General features: G+C 39.8%; 1 protein-coding gene across 50 annotated transcripts in view; it reads left to right on the plus strand.

Annotated features, from left to right (window-relative positions):
* LOC119653867 (sodium channel protein para) overlaps positions 1 to 10029 on the plus strand; it is a 317579-nt gene extending 307550 nt beyond the window's left edge. For 42 of the 50 annotated variants that reach the window (XM_038058926.1, XM_038058942.1, XM_038058954.1 and 39 more), the window contains 3 exons: positions 561 to 831; positions 904 to 1208; positions 7870 to 8790. In XM_038058926.1, coding sequence (XP_037914854.1) covers positions 561 to 831; positions 904 to 1208; positions 7870 to 8790 — 1497 coding nt within the window. Of the gene's footprint in view, positions 1 to 560; positions 832 to 903; positions 1209 to 7869 lie in introns of all 50 variants that reach the window. The other 8 variants (XM_038058927.1, XM_038058962.1, XM_038058971.1 and 5 more) reach the window with 1 other exon arrangement.
* The last annotated feature ends 2276 nt before the right edge of the window (positions 10030 to 12305 follow it).

Consider the following 12305-nt stretch of genomic DNA (forward strand, 5'->3'; position numbering starts at 1 on the left):
ATTCAGAGTTACATTTTTTCAAAGAAAATTTTGAACTGATAAAAGAATAATTAAATTTGATTTAATATTAATTAGAAAGGACTAGGAATGGAATTGAATATGCATAATTTGAACCATATTAAGCAACTTTTGGAATAGATTTCAATTTACATTTTCAATTTCCTAAAGAAGTTTTCGTGGAAGTTTCAAGCAAGACGTAAAGTGCTAAAAGCATACCTCCGTAAAGCATAAATATTACTAAAATTATTCTAAAGAACAAGAGGAAAATAAAAGGATGAATTTAAAAAATAAGTCCGTAAATACTCGTATTTATAAAGTCAGATTCAAGACTCAAATCTAAAGTAACAACAACAAATTATCAGAAGATACCATAATATAACAAAGATTGCAGGTTTCTGGCTTAAGTCTTTCGTTTACTTTGTTTGGGGAAAAGTTTGAATCCAGGTGTAATGAATAGTTACAATTGTTAAATAAATACTACAGGCATAACTGTTTATTGACTTATTTATATTCAACTTTATTTATAGAAAATAATATATAATTTTTCTTTTATATTTCAGTGGCGACCGCAAGCAATAGTTTTTGAAATAGTTACAGATAAAAAATTCGATATGATCATTATGTTATTTATTGGTTTCAATATGTTAACAATGACAATGGATCACTATCAACAATCACAAACATTTAGTGACGTTTTAGATTATCTTAATATGATATTCATTGCGATATTTAGCTCCGAATGCCTAATGAAAATATTTGCATTGCGTTATCATTATTTCGTCGAGCCGTGGAATTTATTTGATTTTGTAGTAGTCATTTTATCCATCTTAGGTAAGTCAATCTTAGTATTTCCTAGTGATATCCATCCCTTTCATGTTGTTTCTTAATATTATTAAATTTCAGGTCTTGTGCTAAGCGATATCATCGAAAAGTATTTTGTATCACCAACATTACTTCGTGTAGTGCGTGTAGCTAAAGTAGGTCGTGTTTTGCGATTGGTCAAAGGTGCAAAGGGTATACGTACATTACTATTTGCGCTGGCCATGTCCCTGCCCGCCTTATTCAATATTTGTCTGCTTCTTTTCCTTGTGATGTTTATCTTTGCAATATTCGGCATGTCGTTTTTCATGCATGTCAAGGACAAAAGCGGATTAGATGATGTATATAATTTTAAAACATTTGGACAGAGTATGATATTACTTTTCCAGGTATGTATGTCATGATCGTTACAAGCAGTTTACGTGGCTAGAAATTGAAAGGATAAATGAAACTATTTTTACGTTGATAACCATGGTACAAAACAAATAGTCTAAATTTTGTCATAATATCAAATTTTCGTCGTCGTCGGGGCTCTACAGCCTATTTCGGGCCTTGGTCTTCAAGATGTCCTCTCTCCACCATCTCGATTCATCTTTCACGTCCCCCAATTTTGAAATCGTCAAGAGAAACTGTCCAGCGATTTCGGGTTTTCCTACCATTCTTCGTCCTTCTGCTTTCCCCCTTTGAATACCCTTTTACGTATCTGACTGTCATCCATGCGCTGAATTTCAGGAAATTCAAATGGGAGCATTATTGTGTCGTTCATAGACCCTTAAAACATTCTTGTTGAAGCTTACAAATTGATTGACGACTTTTTTTGTATGGTTATAATTCAAGCTATGCTATCTAGGTGCTAAGAGCTTATCACTTACACAGTGTTAAGTGTGATGATAAGGAAACTGAAGCGCAATCTGACTGTGTAAATGCCCTATATTCCACTAACAAATGAACAGGAAACAGTGACTATCTATTTATGAACAGGAAACAGTGACTATCTATTTAGGAGGGAGCACAATGCATAAAGATATATTGGTTCGTAATTGCTTAAGTGACATATACCTAATGCTATACAGATTTTCGTACACGGACTGGTTTGTAAGAAACCTAGAACTGCCAAAGCCCATTTACTTGAGAATTCCATAATCGAAATCCGCACACCTAATTCACAACCCATGTATGAATTACACACATTTTTTTGTGGATCCGTATCACTAGAATGCGAACCGTTCAACGGAAACCCATTCTGTAACTATAATTTTTTCATACTTAATTATACAACATTTCGCACAATTAATTATGGAACAATTGACTTAATTTTGGACGTGTGGATAACCGATGTGTTCTCTTCTACGTCAGAAACTGGAGTAACTCCGAGAGCGACCATCGGTCCTTTTATATCTCGCGGAACATTCGCAAAAGGCATGCAAATTCTTTGTTAAAAAATTCATTCTAACTTTCTCACTATCGATAACTTGAAAAATAAACACGAGTTACTGGCTTAAGTCTTTTGTTTTTCACGATCTCGAAATCAATTTAGAGTATGAAGGGTAGATCCTAACTTAGATATCGATATTCTTGATGGATGGGACAGCGTGGTTTCTGTTAATCGTTATGCCCAATCCACATGTTTGTTAGACCTCAACAAACCCTCGCAAATGAATAGTGTGTTTGGCTCGGTTTGTGTAGGTTTGCAACCGCTTTCCGCCGACCCGATCGAATGTTGATTTTTGGGAGAAACACAAACACACTTGCAAACATGTGGGTGACGATGTTTGTAGAGGCTTGGAGTTTGCGGAAAGTGCCGTATATTCCTAGTCAAATATTAGGTTTCTAGCGGATTTGCTTCACTAGCAAGCCATAGAAGGCTCCATTGTGATGTGATCTTTCTGTAACAAGTCCTCAAATCAGACGCCATCGTTTTGTTGATTTTTAAACAAAATTGTTTCTGGCAATATTGGAAGCTACAAGTGGTCTATTTAGAGCAGATATTAGGGAGGCATATGGTCCAATCGAACCAGACTAGTTAATTTTGCTACTGAACAGACCAAAAGCTAAAGAAGAAAAAGGAGGTGGCGCATTTACTAGTATGTTCAGTTATAGCGCATCGAAGCCGATCTATTATTTTCACATTCACATTTTCAGTTTGGCAGGAGCCGGAAATGTATCGCTTTCCTACACGCCTCATTAGTCCGATTTTATGCTGTTCTTTAAAGTTTACTGAATCTTTTTGCATCGACTTTGGTCAGCAGTTGGCCAGCTTTTAGAACTCGGTTGCCTTACGAGAACTCCGTTTTGTCAAATGCGAGTTCCATTGTGCTGTTTTTTTTCCCCGTCTCTCGGAGAAGGTGGATTTCCTCGAAAGCTTCGATTGGTGGTGGCATTGTATGGGTTCGAAAATCATGTGCCTATATTATTAAGTTGATCGCATCCCAATCCTCCTGCGATGTTAACATTTTCCTCCCCACATTTTCCGGTATCAGCGCTTCAGGTAAAGTTTCCTTTAGGTTTCTCCTCTCCTCCCTGAATCTCAGATAATGGAAGAATATATGAATAAAACCTCTTCATGTTGTCTTCCAACCAATTCCTTAATGGTAGGAATAAGTCTGGATGTCCAGTGGCGCTTTCCCTAGTGGTTTCAACGCTTCTGCCATCCCATCTATTTACTGATCTCTTCCTTTCGGCGTTATTCGTGTGCGACAAAGAAGAAACTGACTTCAGATTGTATATACTAGTCATCTCATTTGCCAAGATGTCAATTGGCATCATTTCGGAGATGACGAATGCTGCCTCTTCTGAAACAGTTCTGAAGGCAGAACACACCCTTAGGGGTGTCCTCCTATAGACCGAATACAATTTATACGCATTACATGATATGCAAAACGCCTTTTCCCAAATAAGGGAGGCATAAAGCATGATCGAGTTCACCACCGTGGCAATAAGTAGCCTGTAGCCCTCCCACATTCGGCATTACCCTTGCCAGGGCCATACTCGCCATGCATCCCTTGTCACAACCATATCGCACATGTTGTTTGAAACTTAACTTCGTATCCATCATCACTCCAAAATATTTAATGGTCGACTTGGAAGTGAATTTGTGATTGTCGATTCTAATTCGGGCGTAATTTTGCTCCTGGCAATTTGTAATGAAGACTGCTCCGCTTTTTTCTCCGCAAGTGTCAGTCCAGCGATTTCTAACGAAGCCTTAAAAGCACTGATTGCTACGCAAGAATATAACTCGACACCCTTTAGATGCGTTGCGACTACAACCAATGCGATATCATCGACGTAGCCTACCACCGTGGCCTCCTCCGGGACCGGAGTAGTAGTGATCCAGTACGGAGCCCTGTGGAACAGCCGCAACGACAACGTACGGCAGTTATCGAAAATAACTGCGAGATAGGTAGGAACACCAATCGTCGCCAGACACTTTCGTATAAGGTTCCAATTGACCGAAATAAATGCGTTCTTCACGTCCAGGGTCACCACCATGCAATATTTCTTGGCACAACTCTTCTTCTTTTTCTTCAGCCTTTGTCCCGTTCACAAGCGGGGTCGACTCGTCGCGATCGGCTTCGCCATTTTGCTCTATCGAATGCCTGATCTGGGTGCAATCTCGAGGCTTTCAAATCCCCATCCAGCGTATCAAGCCACCGTTGCTTAGGTCTGCCTTTTGGTCGTTTACAATCGACTTCGATGTTCAGGCCAATCTTGGCAAGTGAATTCTCGTTTGCATGAACTGCGTGACCATATCATCGAAGACGCCTCTCACGCAACTTTTCCATGATCGGTGCAACCCCATAATGATCGCGGATATCCTCATTTCGGATGTGATTTAAACGTGTGACGCCACTAGTCCAACGTAGCATCTTCGTCTCCATTACCGCAAGACGCCGTTCATTGTCTTTTATGGTCGGGCAACACTCAGAACCATAGAGAGCGACTGGACGGACGACATTGCGGTAAATTTTAGATTTGAGCCGTTCGTTGATACGTCGATCACAAAGGACACCAGTTGTGGAACGCCACTTCATCCAGGTTGCGTTAATGCGTGAAGCAATTTCATAACGCAGTTCTCCATTGGCTGATAGCGTTGACCCGAGATATTTAAATTGCTCAGTTCTGGGCAGATCACTGCCGCTGACAGTGGTTGAGTCTGTTTCATGGGGATCGGTCGTCAAAAATTCAGTTTTGTTTAAATTCAATCTGAGACCGTGTTGCATGAGGCGATCATTCCATTTTTGAACAAGTTGCTCGAGATCATTTTTGCTATCAGATGCTAGGAAAACATCATCTGCATAAAGCAGTGTGTAGGGCGCTGGACGTTGGATATCCCGTGTGACGGTGTCCATAACAAGGTACAACTCATTCGGTGAATTGCGTTTTCGGTCAAGCCAACAACCATTTTGATGGTCCATCGGCAGCAGTTCAGTGCGTCGGCAGAGGTAAATTCATCGCGGCGTTGCGCTCATGGTTCGTACCTCCAAAGTACCGCCACAATGGCATCAATGGTTGATCTGACTTTACGAAACCCAAATTGCCGATCTGAAAGGCCTCGTTGGCTTTCAACGATCTGCTGTATTCTCTCTATTTTGCTGCAGATCTCCAACAGCTCGTCCGTGGTTACGACAGGAATTGTCGTCACAATCAGAGATCTCTAAAATGTGTCAGCAAGAGAGGGCCTTGCTGGGGGAATAACCCCTGGAAGATTTTCAAGAGGAGAGTAGGGCACGTGATCCGTGGGGATGACCGACCTCCCAAACATCCCATCACAATTCCATAAGCTCCTCCGAACAGAGCCCCTCTTGCTCCGCTGGATGGCAAGCTTGAGCTTTTTCCGAGCTACGTTGTATACATGCTCCTTTTGTCCCTGATCACTCCTACCTACCGCTCTCTGTACTGTTCGGCTGGCTTGGTGGCAGACTGATCGAAGGCTAGCCAATTCACTATTCCACCAGTAGTTGGGTCTTCTACTGGGAATGAAAACCTCTTAGGCATAGACGCGTCACATGCCTTGATGATGCATTGTGTAACATGGAGAGCTCTTCCCGTTGGAGCTTTAGCAGACCAGCCTGATCCCTTTCTCTGCTTAAAGTATCCTGTTTTCCTAGCCTATCGCTCCCTTCTCAGTCGAAAGACAATTGCCAGGATATACCACGTATCTGTGCAAGACTGACAAAGGACAGGTCTACAATTGTGGAAGACCCCCTTTGCGAAAGGGATTTGCATCACTCTCATTGGCCAAAAATAAATCCATCTGGGCAAAAGCCTCTAATAGACTTTGGCCCGTTGTGCTACTTTCCCTGGTACCTACTGGAGGGTCCAAGCGTTGAAGTCACCGGCAATTACCTTTAAACTTCGTCCCCTTGCATTGAGAACAAAGTTGTCTAACATGTCTTCAAATTCAGCCAATGTGAGACTGTGCGGAGCGTAGCAGCTGTACACATACACAAAGCTTTTTTGCCCCCACACGAAACTACTGACTGACTGACTCAGCAGCAGTCATGAGGCACTTGAAGCACCTCTTTAATGAAACGGTAGCAGACAACCCATCCAATTCGAACAACAACGGCCGACAACAATTTCTGCGCTACCTCCACTGGTAGCCGCATTGTGGCCGCTTGAGTATTAACCTAGACTTCGTCAAGCTCACGATGGATTCTTCTTCCAGTTCCTCCAACTTAAATTGTTCTTTCAACGCAATGCATATTTCTTCTCTGAATGTCAATTCGTCAAGATCCTTGCACTGTGTGTAGATCTCATGCTTTTTGGCTCGAACTGTGACATTCTCCCCAAGTAAGTTCTTCACTTGAGTGTGAAAGCCTTCGGTTTTGCCCAAGCTGGATTTTTTCAGCTCAGACATGAGATCGCCTTTCTGGGTCCTTCGTATCTTACTGACATTTCCACTCACATCTTTTAGGTCAGGGTTAGATTTGACCTTGTTAGAATCTCCGCGTACAAAAAATTGTCCTTAGTGGAGATGACAATTGGTTCTGATAGAATTCGCACTTTTGCTTTCTTCTTTGCCTTTTTATAAACGACCTATGCCCATCCACCATCTTCATCCCCCTTTGGTTTCCCTTCGATTGCTTACGTTCGTACTTAGGGCACAGTTTTTTTTTACTTTTCGTACTTTTAGTTCCGTTCTTCGGAACTACTAGTGTACTTTTTTCCGCTTGGTCTGTCCGTCTGTCACACCCAATTTACTCGGAAACTGCTAAATCAATTGTCACGGGCTTCGGGGAGAACGTGCGACCTATAAATCCCGCGTAGAATAATTTTGCACTGAGTTGAAAAGGGGCTCATAATACCTGTGAAAGAGAGTGTAAACTTTTTTTTCACAGAATATCGTCGTGTGGGATATCAAACGAAAGAGCCCAATTAGTACTTTTTGAATTTAATAATGATACCGGGTGGAACGTAGGGAAGTCAGGGCTCAAAATGCGAGTCCTAAACATGTAAAAGGGGAATTTTTTTTCACCGAATGTAGTCATGTGGTGTGATATCAAATGAAAGATCTTCACGAGTACTTTTCAAAGCAGATATTAGTTTTCACATTGGCTGCAAAGGCAAGGGGTGTGGGGGTTCAAAACGGTCAATTATTTCAAGGACCTGTTCTCAGAAATAACACATACTGCGAACCCCCCTTAGGTTCATAGGTTTAATAGGAAGTATCATATTGAGAAGTTTGGTGGAAATGATACTATTATTAACAAAATTATAGTAGATTAAAATTGCCTGTTTCGCGTAAAATTACTGCTCCCAATAGATAAAATGTCAATATTACGTCAAATTGAATATTGGACATATTAAGAGTATGTTCACTACGAGCTATAGATATGTGGGACCATGGTGTAGCGAAATATTCTTACATAAAAAATCAACATAAACTTTCATACCTAAAGCGCTCAACTCCCGGTTTCTCGACATGTTAAAATATTGGGCAAGGAGTTTTTCTGCAAAACATCTTTATTTCTAGCCACTGCAAACTTACGTCTCATTTTGTAGTAAATTAAAAAAATTTTCATCTAATTTTTTATATATTCCCAATAGATGTCTACCTCAGCGGGCTGGGATGGTGTGTTAGATGGTATAATAAATGAAGAAGAATGTGATCCACCGGACAATGATCGTGGGTATCCAGGCAATTGCGGCTCAGCCACTGTGGGCATTACATTTCTACTATCATATCTAGTCATAAGTTTTTTGATAGTCATTAATATGTATATTGCCGTCATTCTCGAGAACTACAGTCAAGCTACAGAAGATGTACAAGAAGGTCTTACAGACGATGATTATGATATGTACTACGAGATTTGGCAACAATTCGATCCAGAAGGCACACAGTACATCCGTTACGATCAACTGTCCGAATTTTTAGATGTATTAGAACCTCCGTTACAAATTCATAAGCCGAATAAATATAAAATAATTTCTATGGATATACCTATATGTCGCGGTGACCTTATGTATTGCGTCGATATCTTAGATGCGCTGACGAAGGACTTCTTCGCACGTAAAGGCAACCCTATCGAGGATACGGGTGATGTCGGGGAAGTGGTAGCGCGACCGGAAACTGAAGGATACGAGCCTGTCTCGTCAACACTATGGCGTCAACGAGAGGAATATTGTGCCCGGCTCATACAGAATGCCTGGCGTAAACATAAACAGCACAAAGATGACGGACACGAAGGGACGGGGGACGACACTGACTTCGATGGTGGTGGCGAAGGGCCAGACAATATGAAAGGCAGCGGTGGTCCAAATAGTCCCGAATGTAATTCCCCTAAAGAGACAAAAAACGACACAGCTGACGGACCATTGAGTCCGAGCAGTGCGGGTAGTGGGACGGACCAACAAGGCCGTCAAACCGCCGTTTTAGTAGAAAGTGATGGCTTTGTGACAAAAAACGGTCATAGAGTTGTAATTCACTCAAGATCTCCAAGTATAACATCACGAACGGCAGATGTCTGAGGTAGGCCTCGCCCCCCTCTCCAGGAAGCACGACAGAATTAATGTATGTAGATGATCTCCCTAATTGAGATTTTTTTTTTGGGGTTTTTTTTATCAAATTCCTTATCAACTTCATTCATTTTTCATTGAAAGTAAAATCTTACTATGAAGCCGATGAAAGTAATAAGCTCCGATTTATACGAAATAAAAACAACTCTACGATCTTCGAAAAGTCTCTTAAACGTGGAATTATAGTGTAAAAATTGAACGTAGCCGAGACCAAGCATACGAGTGAGGGGGTGTCAGCACCCTTGAACTGTGTCTCTTACAAAAATCAAAGAATTAGGAAATTATCCACCATTGCATTCACTACACCATTGATAAGCCTTTAATTGAAATTTTCCTAAAGTTATTGACCCAAGAGAATCCTTATTACAAAGTTTTGCCCGAAATCAGACCCAGGTGCAGGATAAAAAAAAATGTATTGGTTCTGCTCCTTCCCATCCGTTCTAACTATGCTATAATTCCTTGTCGATGAGTTTATTAAAAATTTAAATAATAAATTATGGAAGCCGACTGCCATTAATAAGAAAAATTAATATCGAAATTATACTAACTTAAAAAAAAAAACATTGAAATATTATGTAAGAAAGGACAATGTTTTCTGTTTTTTTATCTAAAATATACAAACTAACGATACTGGGTTTGGATGTAAGGAAAGATTAAAGATAGAAATCGGACACCATCTGTAAGACAAGGAAACATTCAAACAAAAGTGAAAAACTTGGAGCTGGGGCGCATGTTCATTTAACAACAGAAACAATCTTAACAATAAGTAAAATCTTAAAATCAACAACCAAATGCAAACTATAGTGAAATTCAAGTGGTCTATCTGAAGTGGTGAAAGAAATTGTGTTTTCGTTTATTCTGACCAAAGGAAATGAAAAACTAATAGAATCAGCCGAAACCAAACGATTGAAGTGGTTTGATATTAACATTAATCCATGGATATTTTTCGAAAAGATAAAGATAAACTGAACGAACTGCGAAACAGTGAAAAGACAGTGACGATATGAAACTAATTTAAAACCAATCTAAGGCATTCGCACGCGCTCTCACTTCTGATGTTTTTGCTTCAGATTATAAAGTAATGAGTAAAAAAGGACAAAGGGACAACAATCTAGGTCATTATAAAAGCAAATTAAACAAGGGCGAAACTTGTTATAAGATCTTAAGCTTAAATGAATAAATACGAAAAAACCAACAAAACCGATTTTCTTAAGAAAATTAAAGTGAGAAGAAATAAGATCAAGATTAACAACAAAAAAGCGAAAATCCGGAATGTATTTGTATTACAATAAAATTGTAATATAATCTTAGAACAAAAACAACAATTTTAAATGTGTGCTTTCGAACCAAAGAAAAAAACAAATGCATGTTCCTTGTATTATATCGAATCAGCTTTATATCTGATCTCGTTTATTTTTATAAAATGCAACAAAAAAATCTATAACAAAACACGCAAACACAAGATTACTATACGAATGTAATGTCTATTCAATTATCATTTATAAAATGTATCTTCTTTTTCTTCAGCCTTTGTCCCGTTCACAAGCAGGGTCGGCTCGTTGTGATCGGTTTCACTCTATCGAATGCTTGATCTGGGTGCAATCTCGAGGTTTCCATCCAGCGTATGAAGCCATCATTGGTTCTGATAGTTATCATTCTAATTTTTACCAAATTACCATAGCAATCTACTCTAATTCAATATACCAAACGAAGAGCTAAGATTTTTTTTGAGAAAACTCAAAAACTTCTTAAATATCACGATTTTGTCACAAAACCAATATCCAACAAGCCTCAAACTTGCGGAGAAAAGGATGAAGGGATTTTAAAAATCATTAATTTCTAAAAATTAGTCTAATTCTCTGTAATCCATTGTATAACTCTTCCGAAAATTGTGATCCTTCTGGATTTTATTACAAATTCATTGGATTAATGTCTGAACGGGATTTTGTCATCATCATCATCATCATTCAAAATTCATTAATTTATCAAAATTAGTCTAATTTTCTGTAAACTATTATAAAACTCTCCCAAAATTTGTGACTATTCTGGATTTTATTACAAATTCATTGAATCAGTGTCTGAAAGGGTCATCTCAGCTTTAAGTTTTTCCACTTTCCAGTGAAAATTATTCTATGCAATTATGTTACGTCCTAAAACATGGCAAGTTCACTATGATTTCAACTATAAATTGCCACCATAAAAAATGCTAAACCAAATCTTCTGACATAATTTTCTTGAAATAATTAAAAGTTGCTTTTTTTCTTCTCTAGTGATATTTATTAAGCTTGCAAATTTCGATATTTCGGGAACCACTTGTTCCCTTCATCAGAGCTACGAAGGGACCAAATGGTTCCCGAAATATCACGATTTTCATGCTTAATAAATATCACAAGCGAATACAAAAAGCAAGTTTTAATTATTTCAAATGATTTAATCGCGAGATTAAACTTAGATAATTTTCTTGTTGTGTTAGCCTCCGATGGTTTCGGTGTCCGAGGATCAACTCGATACCTAGGCCAATTTTCCGCACATCACTCTCCACTCTCCTTTTTAAGGTTTTGTGTAAAACAAAACCTTATTAAAATCGGTTCACTGTCTGTCTGTCCTTTATTTTTTTATACCTTGGAAGGTGGAACGGTTCAAAATCTACCGCTGGTTCCTGCCATACGGTTATGTGAGACTTTCACTCACTAAAACCACCTCCTTCTCGTTCCCTTACCCCGCGGGGCTGCCATTTCGGCATTACATCGCGGGGCAGGATCAGTTATGAACTGCGGCTTCTGTCGTTATTTGTAACTTTCCTCCTCAGCAGATTGTGGATCGCCTTCATTAATTTTTCCACCGCCCTCCAAGATGTTTCAGAGTTTAGCATGTGGTCCACGATATTCTCGGGTGTCAACCGTGCCTTGGCGTCAATTCTCACCTCCGCCCTGTGTGCGGCGAACCGCGGGCAGTTAAAAGCAACATGCTCCGCATCTTCCAGAATCATCACGCATGTCGGGCAATTCGGGGAGTCGTCACGCTCGAAGCGATAAAGGTAGGCACGGTACCCTCCGTGTCCGCTTAGGAATTGAGTTTGGTGGTAACTAACCTCACCGTGCCTTCGCTTGATCCATTTAGAGACATCTGGAATAATCCTGTGTGTCCAGCGTCCTTTAAGTGAATCATCCCATCTTTTAAGCAACTCCAAAATAGATTCAGTTCGTGCCAATTGCCGACATTAGGTATAGGATTCGCTAATCGCATATGATGGGTCATAGAGGCGTGGACCCTCGTTCACCAAGATGTCGATCTCCTATCACTGCTTCATCTGAAATTGTACGGTAAGCGCATAACGTTCGCAATGCACTCAATCGGTATAGGGCTGCGATTTTTCTTCTCTTTGCTGCCACTTTCAAAGACGGTTCCAAGACTGGAGCTGCATAAAGCAAGATGGAGCTAGCAACTCTCGAGATCAGGAGCCGACG

The sequence above is a fragment of the Hermetia illucens genome, chromosome 4 (genome assembly GCF_905115235.1).
Source record: "Hermetia illucens chromosome 4, iHerIll2.2.curated.20191125, whole genome shotgun sequence".
Lineage (NCBI taxonomy): Eukaryota > Metazoa > Arthropoda > Insecta > Diptera > Stratiomyidae > Hermetia > Hermetia illucens.